At 39.8% G+C, this 18,322-nt stretch overlaps 1 protein-coding gene across 3 annotated transcripts in view; it reads left to right on the forward strand.

Annotated features, from left to right (window-relative positions):
- Positions 1-18,322, forward strand: part of SMG7 (SMG7 nonsense mediated mRNA decay factor) — a 42,582-nt gene that overhangs the window by 13,758 nt on the left and 10,502 nt on the right. For 2 of the 3 annotated variants that reach the window (XM_085299671.1, XM_085299673.1), the window contains exons 4-15: positions 135-267; positions 3,699-3,870; positions 4,365-4,436; positions 5,424-5,574; positions 5,925-6,060; positions 8,167-8,329; positions 9,438-9,594; positions 11,242-11,312; positions 11,657-11,717; positions 12,479-12,598; positions 13,081-13,516; positions 17,129-17,273. In XM_085299671.1, coding sequence (XP_085155797.1) covers positions 135-267; positions 3,699-3,870; positions 4,365-4,436; positions 5,424-5,574; positions 5,925-6,060; positions 8,167-8,329; positions 9,438-9,594; positions 11,242-11,312; positions 11,657-11,717; positions 12,479-12,598; positions 13,081-13,516; positions 17,129-17,273 — 1,817 coding nt within the window. The remainder of the gene's footprint in view (positions 1-134; positions 268-3,698; positions 3,871-4,364; positions 4,437-5,423; positions 5,575-5,924; positions 6,061-8,166; positions 8,330-9,437; positions 9,595-11,241; positions 11,313-11,656; positions 11,718-12,478; positions 12,599-13,080; positions 13,517-17,128; positions 17,274-18,322) is intronic. The other variant, XM_085299672.1, reaches the window with a different exon arrangement.

The raw sequence follows: 18,322 nt of genomic DNA on the forward strand, positions 1-18,322 counted from the left end.
GAAGTTGAATACATTTCTTCTTAGTGTCTAATACTATGTAATTAAACAGTTCTTTCCTGCTGCTGGGGCAGGGATTGCTATCTGCATGATGAGACGTTTCCAAAGTAAAAAGGAAAAACTTTTTTTGTTTTCAGTTGGAATCATGCCTTTAAAAATCAGATTACTACGCTACAAAGTCAAGCGAAAAATAGAGCAAATCCAAATCGGAGCGAAGTTCAGGCGAACCTTTCTCTGTTCTTAGAGGCAGCTAGTGGCTTCTACACACAGGTGAGTCAAAAATGTGTGTTGCTTGTGTATATCTGCATAGTATGAAAGTGGCCTTCAGCCTTGCAGGAGTGCAGGTCCTTTATAAGCTTCTGCTGTCCCTTGTCAGATCTTCTGTGTTGCTCAAGCAACTGGTATGTTTGATGCTTCATGAGAGATGGGCTTCTATGCCATATGGATGTGACGAATTGTAGTACTAATCTGAGGAAGGACAGGAGAATCAATTTCCTAGGCAGATAAAATCTGATCTTTTCTCTTAGTGTGTGAAGCTGTTACTGCTGTGAATCAGCCAAAGTATCTTGATAACAGAGGCACTCTCAGCAGAATGCATCTAAGAAGTTGGTGATGTGCTTTTGATCAGCTGAAGCCTCTACTTGATCTTAAACTTCTCTGAATCTGATAGTTGTCTTGGTACTCTGCAGAAACATGGAAACCATTTAAGCTCCCTTCTGTAGCATCTGCTTCAAAACCTAAAAAACCACCTCTTCGGGTCCATGTAGCCTCTCATTCTGTCTCTTGACAGTAGTCTGCTGTGATAGCTCAGGGAGAGAGCAAAAGAAACAGAAAAATGTAGAATGATACTTTCCTGCTGTGGTCTCTTGCATTCTTGCTTCAAATTTTCTTGGGAACTTTTTGAGCCGCTTTGTATGTGGATCATCATGCTTTCTAGCTACTAGTCCATTTGACTTGAATCTATTTGCCCTGGTCTCTACCACAATGTGTGAATAATTGTTTCATTTACATCATCTTTAAAAAAAAAAAAAAAGTTAACTAATGATTTCTCTGTATTCTTCTTGATTCTTCTGTTTGCTGTTTCTCTACAAATTACCATTCACCTTCTCATTACTATTCATGATTTTCTGGGCCGTTGCCGTAATTTCTTTTCATTCTGGAAAATGCGAGACTTTTCCTATATGAAGCTACTTCTCCTGTTAGCCAAAGATAAACAAAGAAATTCCATATTGTTCTTAATTCTACTCTGGAACAGCTGGAGCTATGTGCACAATTCCCACTGTGGGTGTACGGTGGCATAATGTTTTGTGCTTTGCTCTGTTTCTTCCTCATAATTTCTAATGCTGGTGCTGAGTGTTGAGCTAGTATTTTCCAAGCACTGTCTACATAAGTACAGCTTTTTTTCCTAAATGGTAATATCTTGCTGCCTACCACAGTTACTTATAAGAAAAGTGGGGGATTGTCTCCAAGAGTATCGTTTTGCATTTGATAACCTAACTCATTGGCTGTTTTGTGATCAAGTCTCCCAGTCTTACAACTGTTTCTTTAATCTTATTTGTCAAAAATTTTTTAGAATTGCAAACTTCAGTTACGTGAACTTTTCTTCTACTTGAACAAAGCTGTACTGATGAATGCTTTTGAGCTAAGTATATTGTGAGTTTTTGGTAATTGCAAAAAGCCTGTGCAGGAAAAAGTGATTTTAAATTCCAACTTGGCTATAGCATCTGATTTGCATTTAAGAGGTTTTTACTGTGGGACTTTTTGCTGGTTTGGTTTTTTTTTTTGTTTTTAGTAGGTAATGTGGAACTGTGAATGCATGATACTATAGGGCTACTTACGGGAGTGTATGTGTTTGTATTCATACTGCCAGATCCTTGCCCATACTGTCATTCATGTTAGATTTCAGCTGGTAGATTGTAGAGAGTAAGAGCCTCTGTATGCCAATGACTTTAATAAAGCTAACTTCCTTTTTATTTTTAACTTTTACTTAATTTCCTTCCTATTGGATTTGTCCTTCTGTAGCCATTGCCACTGCTGAAACGTACATCCTAAGCAGTTATATGACTGAGCTTTCGGTCTTGGCTGGCTTGCAGTTGCGTCAGACTACAACACACACAACAGCTCATGCTCCTTGCATCAGTTCTGCGTTTGACTCTGAACACATGCGAGGCAACTTCATTTTTTTTTTCCCAAAGTCATTGTGAATCATTTTTCTGAATCATTTTTCTTCTCTACAGTGTATCCAGGAGCTTTGCTGTTCCTCTGTACAACACCGGGCTCTGGTGTTTCTTTGCTTGCAGTGATGCTAACCATTGAATTTTTAGCTCAGTGATTTTGCTCTGGCTGGATGCCTGCCGTCCAGCGGCTAGGCCTCTGTACATGACATTTTTGAAGGAGAGCATGAATTCTTATAATTCAGCATGTTGGAAGATGTCAAGTTTCTCTCTTTTATGCAGCTTTCATCTGTGAGATATCTTCTATTTTGGGGTTTTTATCTTCCCTCCCCTATATAAAAGACAGAACAAGAGAAGGAGCAAGCCCTTTTCTGCAGTGAGCAAGAATGTCACATTGTGCTTGCCACACAAGCAGTTGGCAGAAAGCTCTTGTAGTGCTGAGGCACCTCCAGCTCAGCAGAGTTTAAGAACTTTTACATTTTGTCTGCTAGACCTTTCTACAATCTTCAAGTTCTTCCAGCTGAGTGCATGAGTGCAGTCTCTTCATCAGCCTGGGGCTTTCCGTATGCCTTATCTGGAATGGGAACTCTACCCTGGGTCTGTTTTATTTGGAGGCTGAGTGTGTTCACAGCTAGAGGAAGTCTGTCGATTTTGTCTTAACTATGTTACAAGGTTAGAAACTTGAGTTACGTGTTTTTTTTAATTGGCATGTAGTGGCAGTTACTTTTGTTAACTGGTCATACAGAGTAATTCTGTTTCCCTGCTATTAGCTGGAGTCCACAGGGAAAAACTTCAAAAACACTGATTAGGATGGTAAAGTCCAGACTTTCCTTGGATCAGCTTTGGAAACATTTGATTAAGTAGCTGCTGTCTTGTTCCTTGAATGAACCTGCCTGAGCTTAACACAAATATTTGCTGGCTGGGCAATCCATGCAGTGGGGGATAGCTCAGCTGCGGAACTGCTAGCTGGTTTTGCTCTGCGTTGCCTGCAGACTTGGTTTTGTTCAAGCTCCTCTCTGAACCATAAGTCAGAGTAATGCTTTTTCTCATGATGGAGCAAAGTTCTTTGGGGGATGAATGGCATTCCTTTCTCTTCCCCCCCTTCCTGAGGAAGGTGTCACTTCATCTAGGTATGAAAAGCACTGCTTTTCCTTTTTAAAAATTATGTATTTAATTTTTTGTCCCCCAGAACTTTTAGATCTCTAATTATCTGTCTCCACTGTTGCACGCTTGGTAACCTGAATACTGGGGGAATCAAAATGCTTACTGAATTGGGATGCACAGCTCCAGTAAAATTGTTCTTTATGGTTCTGGGAAGAATAATGAATGTGAAGCTACATGACTTCTATATGAAGAATATAATTCAAATTTCCACTTCTGGTAACCTACATTTGTTAACTTAAAATGTTTAGCTAATCAGTGTCAATCCATGCCTCTGAGTGATGATGGGTGTTACTTTTGTACATTGTTTCATTTTTTTTCTGATTATTGTTTCTAACTGCTATTAAACTAGACCTATTTTTCTAGTTATTACAGGAATTGTGCACAGTTTTTAATGTAGACTTACCATGTCGTGTGAAGTCTTCCCAGCTGGGAATCATTAGCAATAAACAGACGCACACCAGCGCTATTGTGAAGCCACAATCTAGCTCCTGCTCTTACATCTGCCAGCACTGCCTTGTCCACCTTGGAGATATCGGTGAGTTTTTGAAGCAAAAAGAGGTGAGACATTGAGTTCTACCTCTGTGTGCTGCCTTCACTAATAGGAATTTGTGTATGGACAACTACTAGAGATTTTTCTTTGCACGTGGATTAGATTAGAGGTATGGCTCGTCAAAAGTTCTATTTGTTACAGGAATCTGCAACTGCTGTTGTAATAACTTAAAAGTAGATCCAGTTGCTGATTGTTCAAAGAGGTCTGAAAAGAATTTGTAGCTCTTAGGATGCAGTGCGATTGGCAGAGTGTCTAAGTCAGAAGTGGTAAGCTGTGACAGTAGCACCTGAACAGAAAACAGCCACCTTAAAACTCAGGATGTTGAATCTTCATACTGCTTGATAAAATTATATGTTCTTCTAATGCTTATTTCTAAAATAATAGTAAAAATGCTCTTCAGGTAAGCTGGGTTGTATTAAAATGGATTCATGAGATTTTTTTTTTCCTCCCCCACCCCAAACTTGTTTTTGTTCTCTTAGCTCGCTACAGGAATCAGACCAGCCAGGCAGAGTCTTACTACAGACATGCAGCTCAGCTTGTCCCTTCCAATGGTGAGTCTGGGATATCTTTTCACTTCATAATTCCAAAGGAAGATTAGAGGTATTTTCTTTCCTTGTGTGACAGTTGGAGACTTAATTTTCTTTAGGCCTCCCGCCGCCCTCAAACCAAACCAACCAACCAAAAACCTCTAAAAGCAATCCTGCAACAATGCCTGATTCATTAGTCAATCATTTGGATAATAGCTGCTTGCCTCATCTATATCAGTTGTTAATTTTTTTTAAACCTTCACAAAAATAAAAAGTGCAGCTTTAATCTAAGGCTTTATTAGTGCTACAATATACTATGTTACATCTATATGTTTTTAGGTGTAGTTAATGGAAAGTTGCTCACCAGCTACATTTTTTTTTTCTTTTGTTGTTTCTTCATACACCAATTCCTAAAGTCTGGTAGCTAGTACTGGGCTTTTCAAGCTGCTCATGCAGTTCTAGAGCTTGTTTTGTTAAGTATTTAGCTTTTAGCTATTGGGCTGTGATGGTCAAAATAGTAGGGGTGGTGATGAGGATAAATCAGTTACGAGCCAGGCTAGTGAAATCAGTAATTCAACTTTAGTTAGCTAAATTTTAGTTAAGAATTTCTCCATATTCTAGCTAGCAAAATTGATTTTCTGTAGGCAAAAAAGGATAAATAGGTGCTGTTTAGTCTTTTCTCTGTTATGACAGATCGTGAGGCAGAACTGGGTTAGATTTTGTCCAGATAGATACTGATAAATGTGTTGGTGGCAAAGGCTTGATTGTGACTGTCTCATTTAGAGAAAATTTTATGCCATATTTGTTGTCTCATTTTAAGGGATTTGTGTACTGCAGGGGGGAATGGTAGCTTCTGAACTGAAATGGGTTTGAGTAAAAAAGTCAGCAAATGAATTGGAATCTTGTCTGTTAAAGATGTTAGGGGTTTTTGCTTCCTTTTCAAAGTGACCAGACTTAGGCAGAAATTAACATGCTTCGCTCCTTAACAAGTTGTCTTTTTTTCTCCCCTAGGTCAGCCTTATAATCAGTTGGCTATTCTAGCTTCTTCCAAAGGAGACCACTTGACCACAATTTTCTACTACTGCAGAAGCATTGCTGTGAAGTTTCCTTTCCCAGCTGCCTCCACTAACCTACAAAAAGCACTTTCTAAAGCACTGGAGAGGTAAGGCTAAGTGTGATTTATTTTGTGTTCAGATAAGATGGAACAGACTTCCTCCCTTGCCAGAAGTATTCATATTTGGCATTGAGAACTAAGTAAAGTTCCTTGACCTCCTTCCAGTCACAATGTCTTTATGCATATATGGAACAAAGAATGGTTTGTATCTGTGACACTCCTGAGTGTGAATAGTGTATACAAGCAATAAGCATACCCTGCCAACATGAAAAGCAGCCTGCAGTGAACATTCCTTCCTTCCTGAACTTCTTAAAGAGAGAGAGAGAGAGATTGTAATGTTATGTGCAGCTGTGTCTAGTTCCAAAGACTGAAGTTAAATATTTCTGTTCTGAATGTAGTCGTGATGAGGTGAAGACTCGATGGAGTGTGTCTGACTTCATCAAGGCATTTATTAAATTCCATGGTCATGTGTACCTGAGTAAGAGCTTGGAGAAGCTGAGCCCTCTTCGAGAAAAGCTGGAAGAACAATTCAAGGTTAGTTCTAACAATGTGTTAATTAGTATACTCCAGAGACTCTTTTTTAGCAACAGAGTTCTGAAATTATAAACCAATAACAACTTTTTCACATTCTAAAATGTAGTGAGCTAGCTGAAGTAGCCAGCTATGGAAGGTTTGCATGGCAACTAATAATGGGTTTCTATTGACTTGTGCAGATAGGATTTTTTCCATTTGACATGTGACTTGCTGCTGGGGGAGATGGAGCTCAGTAATCACACTTGGTTGTCTGTTCTTTAACGTGGATGATTCCTGGATGCTTGTGGAAAAATGCTTGCTTTATCTGGGGAAAAAGTCTTGGCTAAGTTGCCTGAAGAATTTTGAGCACTTCTTTTGGAAAGCTTTCATTCACTCCTGCTGGTTATTAAGTCTGCTTTTGATTTTCCTCAGATAGTTTGCCTCTCCTGTGTGTGGTTTGCTTAAAAGTAGTGTTCCAGTATAGCTTAGTTTGTGTGTAGACTGGAACCATTCAGAACAATGTTTCTTCTGGAAAATACAGGAGTACCTATTAATTATGTAGCCAGCTCATTAAGTTAGACAAGGTAGCAAGGATTTAAATAGAAGAGTTTTTAAAGATGTTTATACAAGGTGGTATGGTTTTCGAAGTTAGTATATTAACTGTTACATGCTTTTTGAACTGCTCTGCTTCAGCAAGCTTGCTTGTGGAAGATGAGCAGGGACAGTGGGTGGGTTCAACAGAGCAAATTCAGCTTTTAGATGCTTTTCCAAGTTGAGAAAGAGAAGTGGATCTTAGCAATATAAAGAATTAGAAGTGTTCTTTACAGAGTTTGTTTACATTTTTTGCATTGAACTGGTTGCTAAAAGCAGGTCCGAACAGTCCTTGAAATACAAAAGCAGAACTACTTGTGAAGTGTAAGAGCTTTGATTGCGAGCTGCTTGAACACTGGGAGTTAAAGTAAATTTTTCAAAATTAAGTGATTGTGTCACTGATGGGTTGTTGGTTTTTTTTTCCCTGATATTGACTGTTGAGCAAGTGCTGCTTTTTTCCAAAACACTTATAATCAGTAATTATGTGCTTGTTCAGGCATGTGGGAAATAGTCTAATCTTTGGAGTGATACCGTGTGTTAAAATTGAGCTAACTAAACCCTGCTTTATGGCTTAGATTACTTTTTTGTATATATTATGCAACAAGAGGCTTGATTTATTAGATAGCAGTTTTTCTGACTTAGATGGGTCGAGTGTTAATGTGAAGTTGAGTGTATGGTGGATAATAACTTTAACAGTGTTGTGGCTGATTTTAACTTTGAATAAGGAGAATAGTCATAGGGTTAGGAGTGTCCAGCCAGGTCCACAATTCTGCTGTTTAAATCCAACAGCTTATTGCCAGTGCTGTCGAGTGCTCTATGCCTTTAACTAAAATCAAAGTTTAACATAAATCTCAATCCTTTTTCTGATACTTAAACTGGTTAATCCACTCACCTGCCTGCCTGTTGTGTCCAAATAATAAGTTGATCGTGATTTAAGTTCTCTTTTTTCATGGAGCTCCAAAATAAGTGTTAGTTTCTTTCTCTGTTGTAAAAGATCAGTTGTCTTTTACAGCACTGTTAGTGAAATGCATTTGTAAACAGCTTGTGCTATTTTTGTCAACTGCGGCATTCCATGACCCATGAAATTGGATGTGGAATTTGTCTTTAATGCATAACCATACGGTAGCTAAATTTTCTTGGAATCTTTTTTTGTAAAACCTGTCACCCTATATCTGCCATTTTTTGGAAAGACTGGAAACTGCGTACACGTGTCTCTGCAGTTCTCGTAGTTGCTTTGGAATGCTGTAGTTAGATGTCCAAGTTGTGCTTTGCCTGAAAAAGCACTATTCCAAAGGGTATTGTTTCATGGCGTGCACAAGTTGGTATGCAAACAAAATCCTTGGGCTTAACGGTGGGTAACCTTGCATGTCCTCCCGGGAAGCCTGGCGCTGTGCTAGTAGGGAGGCTCTGAAACAAACCTCGCATGAGTGCTGCCTTAAGGACTGGAACAAGCAGTGCAGTGATAACTACTAATCTTTTCAAGTACGTACTTTGCCATATACAAGTACCTACTTTGTACTCTTGTCTTTGTTACAGAGGTTGTTATTCCAAAAGGCCTTCAATTCTCAGCAGTTAGTACATATTACAGTGATCAATCTGTTCCAACTGCATCACCTGCGAGACTTCAGCAACGAAACGGAGCAGCACAGTTACAGCCAGGATGAGCAGCTCTGCTGGACACAGTTACTGGCTCTCTTCAGTAAGTGTAAAATCTAATTGTTTTTTGTATTTCTCTCTCTTTCTTTTTAATATGCAGTCCATTAAATCCATTAGTAATGCGCTGTCAATATGTAGCGTGCGGACATGTGAGAGCTGATGAGAGTGGGCGTTATGGGGGGAAGTGAGGAAACGCGGCTGTGCAGCATCGGTGTAGGTCTAGCAGTGCTGCGTAATGCTGGGTTATCCCATTTGCCTATCCTGGTGCCCAGTCCAGTGCCCTGGACTATCCCATTTGAAGCCTCATGGAACTTGACATCTTTCTCCTGATTCTGAAGAAACTTTTTAACTTGGGTGCCAAGTTGGATCTGACTTGGCTCTGGATAAGACCACGCTCAGAGTTACTGCTCTACATTTAGATGTAATGAGGCCTGAGTTGCTCCGGAGAGAGCTGCTTCTGATTTAACAGGGGCTGAAGCTGAGCTAGTGCTGATAGACTCTGGACCTCAGCTGCCTCTGCAGCCTTGCTGATCTCAACTAGGAGATAAGTAGGGGTGCAGAGCATTTTAATTTCTAGCAGCCTAATGCTGAGTTGCTTAACCTAATCCTGCCCATAAGCAGCTTGGCCATATTCACAAATATCTAAATTTCTGAATAACTGAGTTTCTCCAGATTCCAGCCTGGAGTTTGTTCTGAAAGCACCAAAATCTCAGTTGTACTTGATCCTGTTGTTCAGCTTGTGTGCCGTAGGAGATCCAAGCTGGGTGCCTGCCTGCAGAGTCTGCCTGATGACCTGGGAAAATGGATAAAATGTAGATAGTTGAGCTGCCCATTTCTAAGAAATGGATAAATAAATATCTTTTTGGTCTGGTTTTGTTGCCTTAACTTTTCCAAATGATTTGCTAAGTTTTTTTTTTTTTAAAAAAAAAAAAACCTCACCAATTGCTTTGTATTGGGGGGGGGAGGGGAGGAGACGTTCTGATCTTCCAGTGGAGTCTCTGAGATAAAGTTATTGTGCTGCTTTGTGCTAAACAACTAGCTCTTAAAAATAATGTTTTATGGGTGTAATGTATTCTATTATTCGGTCATTTTTAACATGCCATTCCCCCATTTATATTTATATATATATATTCACCCTCCCCTGTTTCTAGTGTCCTTTCTTGGGGTTCTGTGCAAGTGTCCTTTACAAAATGACTACCAGGAGGACTCTGGGGCTGCATATCCTCTTCCAGCTGTGAAGGTTTCAATGGACTGGCTGAAACTTAGACCCAGTGTTTTCCAGGAGGCGGTAGTTGATGAAAGACGGTAGTGAGTGTTTTTCTTTTTGATACACTTAATTGCATAAGGTAAAAAATGACTGCTGATAATACAAATAGTAAGGGGAAAACTTGTCCTTTAAATCTTCAGTACAGATATCAAAATAGTAGGGAACATAATGTGCTAAAAAGTTTATGAAACAAAATATGAGCCTTTTGGGTGCTGTGTGATCCAGTTCACTGTCTTAATTGGCTCTAGGTTCACTTGTAATTTTTATTTATTTTTAAGATCAGAGGGATCCATTTTCAGGGGGTTTGACTCCAGCATTACTATTGAAGGTTGGAGAAGTGATTCTTACTCTTTTTTAAATTTTTAGCTGTCTGAATTCTGAAGCTGTCTAGGTTTAGCCTTTTCTTATGGAGAATGAATCGTAACCCAATCTGAGCAAGTTTCTGAAGCAGGAAACAAGCTTGTTTCCTCAGAAAAGTAAATGGACCCTGAAGGCAAGAACTGAGGGTAGAAATGAATTAAACTGTATCAGTATTAGTGTATTCTCTTTGGAAAATACACTTTTTCCAAAACTACCCTGTGGAAGCTGCATTAAGTCTAGATTTTTACATATGTACTGCGTCATGCTATTTTATAAATCTCTTATTTTGGATTCTTACTATTTCAGATGTTAGATGCGGAGATGGGAAGTTGTAGATTGCAACAATACGTTCATATTTTTTTGCACTTTTTTGTTACTTGCCAGTCATAGGAAAGAGTGAATTACCACTTTAGCTTACAGAATCAACATATAAACAGTGTTTCCAGTCCCTGCAGCCTTGTAGGCAGGCGGCTGCCCTCGGACCTTTGGATGCGTGATGCATTCTTCAGTCCACGTGCTAGCTGATGGCTGACAGACTTGCCGAGGAAGGACAAAGATTCATTTCACTAGTACTGTGAACAGCAGGCACCTTCTTAAAATAGTTTCTGTTGCTTTCATGGACTTTTTGCCCATCACTAAAGCTGCAGCAAAATGCTTAGGATTTTTGTTCGAAGCTGCTTTTTGAAGTGAGTGTGAAGCCTGTTAGTGGTGGTTAAATGTTAACCAACACCACAGCAATCTTTTTTTTATTATTATTAATTGCTTCAGGGCCTTTGGAAAGAATTTCCAGTCATTACTTGCACTGGTATTGCCAGCGCAAGATAGTGTGACTGCTAGTTAATCTCTACCTTAATCATCTTACTGACTGCAACCATTACTTAGACCTTCTTACCTCTCTGGGAGCAGTGTTTGTATTACAATACTCTGTTAACATTAGCAGAACAAAAGTATTTTAGCACAGCTGTATCTTGATTAAATTGTTTTACTTCTGAACAGATTCATTTGTTCTGTCTTTGAGAGAAGTCAAATTTACATTAGAAAACAGGAATTGCAACAGGTGCTCTGAACTTCTCATGTAGTATTTTTGTCTAGTTAAATTTGTAGCATGCTTTCTGACTTGCTGGATACTGGACACTGAGGCAAAACATTATTGTTCAAAAAAAGTGATCCTTTCTCTAAAACTTGAGGGAAGCATTACCTTTATTGGGAATCAGAGGATTAATGGAAGCTGTGACTGTGTAATAGGAGTTCAGTGTTTCCTTGGTAAGGTGAGTAGGTCTCATGTTTCATAGCCTTCACTTACAGTACTTCTGTCTTCTGATTTGTAGCATATGGCCCTGGCTGATTTCTCTTCTAAACAGCTTCCAGCCCCATGAAGAAGATCTTTCCAATAGTAATGGTAAGGACTTTTAGTCTGTGCTGCAAAGAAGTAGGAAGAGGTGGGAACTGTAGCTGATGTGGGGAATTGCAGTTGAAGAGCAAAAATGAAAGAAATCATCTAGAAATCATCTAATATCGATGTGTATGAACACTTTGCAAATGATACTTTCTAGTGCTGAGCAGAATTTTGCTCTATTTTATCATTCTTGAGCTCCTCGGATTTCAGTGTGGGCCAGTACAGTACAGACCATATGTTAATAGAAGGCTTTACTATGTTTGGTGACCTTCCTGAGGTATCTACTTAAAAATGCTGGTTTTGATTTGTTTGTGCTTTCCTTATGCTGTTTACTGTCTGTTCACCAGCAACCCCCCTTCCAGAAGAATTCGAGTTGCAAGGATTCTTGGCTCTAAGACCCTCATTCAGGTGAGTGAAGGAAGCTGTACTCTTGCTGCTGTGACTACTTTGATAGACCTAGAGCTTCCCTACAGTATCTTATTTATGAATACTTGCTGCTGTTTGGATTCACGTAGGTATCTCTATAAAAAAGCTGTAATAAATGGTGTAGGGCTTCAATACCTATTTTCCTCTTCAAAATGGAGACTATGCCGGTCCAATAAAATTGTGATGAAAAGAGGACTAAACTAAAGCTTATAACATTGCTTATGACTCTTTTTACTTCTGTTGTCTTCAGACTAGTAAACTGAAAGGGAAAGATTTAAAAAGCACTTTTAGACAAAAACTATTTGTGAGCATATTTGGTTTGAAACCAAAACTTTGGTTTCTACTCTGTTTTTAACTGTCTCTCTTGTACCTGACATCAGTTAGTAAGTTCCATTGTTTCCATGTTAGAGTACCAGTGTTGTTGCCTCTTAACCGTAGAAGTAAATAGAAGATGAGTATGCACAGATGTTGACTAAATACTAGATATGTTGACTTTTTTTTTTGGCTTTTGGTCAGTGTGAAGTGTATATAAAAGTTTTTTTTAAGGTCGGAGGAGAAAGGAAAAGAGCCTCTCTAGTAAAGTAAATTTGTATTTTAGACATCCATAACTGTCATGTTTTGAATAGAATCTGCTGAAATTATACAACTTAAAATGGAGTAATGGTGACCAATTGTTTCTTTACCTGATTTTGCAGATGGTAACTGTGTAATTAATATTATTCTCTCTCATATGTCAATACTAGGAACTTGGATTTTTCGAAAGGCCACCAAGCAATTACAGGGGATAAGGAAGGGCAACAGTGTAGGATACGGCAACAGCGTCTGATCTTCACAGGCAAATGGATTGCTGATAACCAGCCAAGGTAATTGCACATCTGTAGTACTAGATTTTGTGGTTTTAGTTGCAACTGTAAAGTTTAGGTATTGCTGGTGCCAGAGACAAACCCTTTTTCTCATTATTTTACAAAACATTTAGATATGATGTGAATGAAAGATGCTGACTGTACTAATACAGCATATTCTGTGAGTCTGCCTGCAGTTGTTCTGCAATCTAATTACAATAGAGACTATATTTGGAGTAAAGCATTGTATTTAATAAGGCCCTTTTAGTGATACTGCAGCACAAATGAGAAGTGGAAACAGAAGTTGAAGGAGTAGCAGGGATGCTATCGTGGGTGTTTATGCCATACTGGAGAATGCCCTCAGCTCAGAGATGTAACATCTTGTTGTGGCCAGGGTTGAGATGCACGTTGGATATGTTGACTTTCTGCTTCTGTAGCTTGGACGGATGGGTCACTCTGAAAAACTGTTCCTATTCAGTTCAGTTCCTTCTTGTCTTTCTCAGGTTGATTCAGTGTGAAAATGAGGTAGGAAAGCTGTTGTTTTTGACGGAAATCCCGGAATTATTACTGGAGGACCCTAGTGAAGCCAAAGAGAGTCTCGCCTTGCAGGAAACATCAGTTGCAGAGCCACTATCCACAGATGGGAGCCCTGGACTCAAATCGGTTCTGTCCACTGGCAGAAGTCTAAACAACAACTGTGATGCAGGAGAAAAACCAATGGTCACATTCAAAGAGAACATCAAGCCACGGGAAGTAAACAGAGAGCAAGGACGAATCTATCCACCTAAAGATGTGGGTAGGGAAAGAAGGGACTATAGCAAAGGAATTGTAGCCAGTAAGAATGATGGAAAGAAGGATAACAATAAAAGAAAGAATGAAACCAAGAAATGCAGCTTGGATAAGATGCAGGAAGCAGGAAAACAGAACGTGGCAGTTCAGGTAAGCAATTAGATCAAAGGGATACTGCATCTTGGGCGGTATGTTGTCTATGTTAGGGCCAGCTGAGTTCTCCCTGTGGGCCCTTGGGATTCCTGCAGTATGTGTGACATGCGTAAGAAATAGAAGCACATCTATCTCAAAGACCAAGCTTTAGTGATCTTGTCATCTCTGCCCTTTTCCTTGTTGCTGTCTCAGGTTATTTGGGAGAAAAAAGGTAGGGAGCTGTGAAGGTGACTGTTCCTATTTTAACATTTTAAAGCAAAGACTTCCAGCATTTTTTCCAGAGATAATCCAGGCTATTAACGCAGCTCACATGGTAAGTTCTTAGTCATGTTCTTACCTGTGCTAGGATCTGTTTTGGAGGAACTGGATACTTTGCATTCTTGGTTCAGCAGACTTGTGCTTATTGAATAAATTGAATGTATCTTAAAAGCATCAATTGTATGTACAGAGTGAGATCCTCTGTATTGTGCATGCAGTCAGGTGGCTGTCTGAGGAAGTAAGGAAAGCGGGCTGCTGTTCTCAAACCATAATCCTGTGTTGAGGACATTTGTTCAAAATTATGTTTCAGATCAGCTATTCTTAGTCATCTCTTTAGAGACATGATTTTTTTCCCCACTGCTTCTGTAAGCATTACATAGAAAGTGTGAATTTACTGTTTTCACTTCCGTAGAGTCACAGTAAATAAGAGTAGAGAACTTCAGAGTTCCTCTGATTGGTACCTGGGTATTTTGGCTATTCTCAGTCATTCCCAGGTGACATCTGGAGACTTCTAGTGATAGTCATGGAGACTCTATTATTTCCCTAGAGAAACTCAACTCTTTGCCATTCTTGCAAGCAGAAATTGCTTCCTAATGCTCTTCATCTCCCTTCCCACCATGTAAGCCTACTGCTACTTCCCACAGCAGGTCGACAGAATGACTTAACTCTTCTTCTTCGCCACTGCTCTGAAGACCTGTGGTGTTGTGATCTTGTTTACACTAGGCTAGACAAACCAGCTCTGTCGGTCTTTCTGGCTTCTGTTGTTTAGACCCTTGGATCTCTCCTGTTGTTCTGCTCCTGGTTGTTTCCTGTTATGAAATGGAAGGTCAGAATTGACTGTGTGATCTGACTGATACAGTAGTGGGTTTGCATGGGTGCTGCCGGGGCCGGGGGAGGGAAGTAGCCTCCAGAAGCTGTGTGGTGATTATTCATGAGTCTCAGAATAAGCTGGTTTTCAGATACCAGTCTCTTAGGTAGATGAGTTAAGGTAGTAGATTCTTCGCTTACACCTGGTGTGTGGTTGCAGGCCTGAGCATCAGCATTCCTGATTTGGGGTTGGAAAAACCCACTGAATCTTCTGAGAAGTGTATGGGGTTTTTTTGATAAGGAAAATATTTTACTTTAACACAATTTTTTTTCAGAAGTTTGCTTATTTTAGTCTGAAGTTTTTGCTGAATTTGTAGGGCTTATTTCAAACCTGACTGCCACGTATTCTGTTGTAAATTGGTCTGACTTCTCTTGTTGAATAGAAGTTACTGACTTTTTAGTTCCATCAGCTGTTTTTGTCACGGTAACCAGCATAAAGAAATTCCTTTTGTTTTACATAGTTCAGTGGCTGTATTTTGCCCAGACCTGCTCCAGCTCATGCTTCCCACCCTGTTAGGGTGTGTGTTTTGCACAAGTAGTGGTCTGCTAGTGCTCTGCTTTGGCCTTCCTTGACAATTTAAACTTTATCTACTCCATAGCTCATCACTTTGAAGGTTCTAAATGCTGCAAATGTTGCAGGTTTTTTTTAAGTTAATGTTAGAGAAGTGATTAGTGCTGTTCCACAAATAAAGTGTAATACGTGCCTGCTCAGGCAGGATCACAAAAGTTTGGCATAAATTGATTCTCTGCTCTCTAGGGAAGAGATCTTAGGTGTGATGAAAGGTAAAATGCAAAATTGCTTAAGATAAAGTACCCTTAAGTGGCCACTGTGGTGAAATGCTGTTTTTCCCAGGTGCCAGATGAGAACCCTCAAGATCACAATCAATCCTTTCAGGCAACTGATTCCTCTACCCAGTGGGTGTAGGTTAAAGGGTTTGTGCCACTGTAACATTTAAAGTTTTCTCCAGACTTTATTGTTCAGATGTTCCGACTGTGCTTCACAGAATATTTATGCAGTGCAGAGGTAATGATTAAATGGCAACATTTTGATTGGTAACTTCAAGCCCTGGTAGCACATTTATGTTATAGTAAAGGCCAGTAGTATTCTAAAACTTAGTCTCAGACTATTTCTTTCTTTTTAGCTTATGCCACACTATGATGGATAGAGGAAAGCTAGTAGTTCCAGTTAACTTATTCTCCAAGCTCTCTAGCAAAAGCTAGAGAAGTAAGGCTTTGGTAGTGTTGATATTTTTGAAGTGATGTCAAGCAGAGAGAGGGCAAGCAATTTAAATTGGGTGGTTAATTGGGTTAATCAACTTTAATTATTTAGCTTTTAAAAATTATCTCTGAATCATGTAGAAGGTCTTTTAGAAGCTGCCTTTGGAAATGTTTTATTGCAATGTTGTTTATAATGGACTAGACTCTCCATGTCTCAAAGTCCCCTTGTGAGAAGAGTGTCTTTGAATTCTATGATGCTTCTGTAAAATGATGCATAACTCTGTGTGCATTAAAAAATGGACGGTGAATGGAAGTATAGTGAAGAATAGTGAATAGAAGAGAACTGGAATGAGAAGGGAAGCAGGGGCTGCTGCATCATTCATGGTACCTGGCATCAGCCATAGCCTGTGGATGGAATTTCCTCTCGCCTTTTCCTAGTGGCAGATCAAAAATACACCCCAAACTCCCTGACAACCTACCTTTTTAATTAAACAAAAAATAAACTACACTTCCATAATTTTTAAATGGGGAATTCAGAATTATTCAAGAAAGAAAAAAGTTTGAATGCATCTACTCCTTTACCACTGTATTTTACAAAAAAGGACCTGCCCTCTAAGTCCTTTCAATCTAATGGCTTTAAATGTTGAAATAAACCCTGCACGGTCGTCTTCTATTATTTATTAGTATTATTTTTTTGAACCCTGATAAAACCCCTTTCTTTCAATCACCTTTGAGGCTTGGCTTCAGGTCTGCTCCCTGGGTCCTTTCTGTATTGCCCAGGTTCCTTGCTTGCTGTCTTTTTCCTGCCTGCTTCATCTTGCGTTCCAGGCAGTTCTGCTGAGCTGAACAGAAAGGGAAAGTAGTCTTCCCCTCTGTCTTCCTCTCCAGGAAGACCCAGACTGCAGCAGAATCAGGTAAACATTACATTACGTTCTTCTTTCTGCCTTTAACTGGTGCAGCTCCTTTAACAGAACATACAGGAGTTACATGGTAAACTGCAACACTTCTGCTGTTTGTCATATGTGCTCTTGGTTGAAAGAATTTCATAATATGCAGGGGGCTGTGCATATATTACAGCACTAAGATTAGGTTGGAGTTCCCTAGGAAGAACTTGGTGGGTTTTGTTTGTTTTTTAAGGTGCTGCAGGTAAGTAAGAAAAAGAAACCAATCTCTCAAACACTTGGAGAGTTCATTTTTGGCTTGAGAAGTGATGTGGATAATTGCAGAAAAAATTATCTGAGTTCGTGCTGCTTTCTTTTGGATTAGGTGAAATCCCAGACCGAGATGAGGAAGACTCCAGTGTCTGAAGCCAGGAAAACGCCTGTAACTCAGACTCCGAGTCAGGCCAGCAGTTCCCAGTTCATCCCCATCCATCACCCAGGAGCCTTCCCTCCCCTGCCGAGCCGGCCAGGTATTTTGTTTTGTGTTCTTCTAAAGTGTGATTTCCTGCTGACTGTGAAGAAAACTCTACAGTGGAAGTTATTGCAGTCTCAGGGCAGTAGCTGTTTCAGTGAACACAATTCTCATGTTAAGTATCTTACTGAGTAGTAAAGAAGGGGCATAGCAGAATTTAAACAAGACAGGTAAGATTCCTAGTATTTTGGAATCAAGGGTTGTCGTGAAGTCTGCCACCTTGCTTCTCAAATGATGGGTACAAGATCAAGGAGCTTCACAGCAGGCGGTTTTGTAGCTATTTGAACCATGACAAACTCTTCTGCTAGCTCAGAGTAAGCATTCTCTGTGTGTGGTACTCTGTAATAAAAGATCAGGCATACCGCTTTCCTCTTTAAAGCTCAGTTTCTTTTGTAGTGGTGCTCATGTTTTAAGCTGTAATTTGTGGTGGTGGTGGTTGTTCCACTGCGTGTTCCACTTTGTTACGAAGTGCCCCTGTCATACCTTGCTCTCTGTCTTTGTGCGCTGCATAGCTGGAAGCTGTATTTTCCCTAAGAGTCACTGCAGCTGCTATGTATGATTGCTCAGTATGAGACAGAGGGACCTCTTCCCTGTCCCAAAGTCAAAATAAGATCCAGCCTGCAGAAAAAAGTATTAGAGCTTGCCTTCCAAACCTGGCTTCACAATGTGAACTGCAGGAAGGGAATTGAGCTTGCAGATACGAGGATTGTTTGCTTACCATTATTCTGCCTAAATTAATCCTAAGACTAGTGATCCATTGGGAAGAGGCAGTAGACTTATTGATTGCTTCTCTCTCTGGTGCTACAGAAGTATAGTGTCTGAAAATGTGATTGAGGGGGTGGGAACTTTGGGAGTACTGCATCAAAAATCCCAGAATTCTGAAGGGAAAAGGTGGTGATAAAGTGGGGAGGATCTCCTGACTCTGAGATACTGATCTGCTGACTGTTACCAGTGACTGGATTATTGCAAGAAAACTCAGGACTGAACTCTGAATTCCCCTGTGATTGTAGCTATGTACTTGCAAAGGTGAAAGACAACGTCTTGCGT

This window comes from Rhea americana, unplaced genomic scaffold (genome assembly GCF_003343005.1).
Source record: "Rhea americana isolate MKP2758 unplaced genomic scaffold, rheAme1 scaffold_151, whole genome shotgun sequence".
Taxonomy (NCBI): Eukaryota; Metazoa; Chordata; class Aves; order Rheiformes; family Rheidae; genus Rhea; species Rhea americana.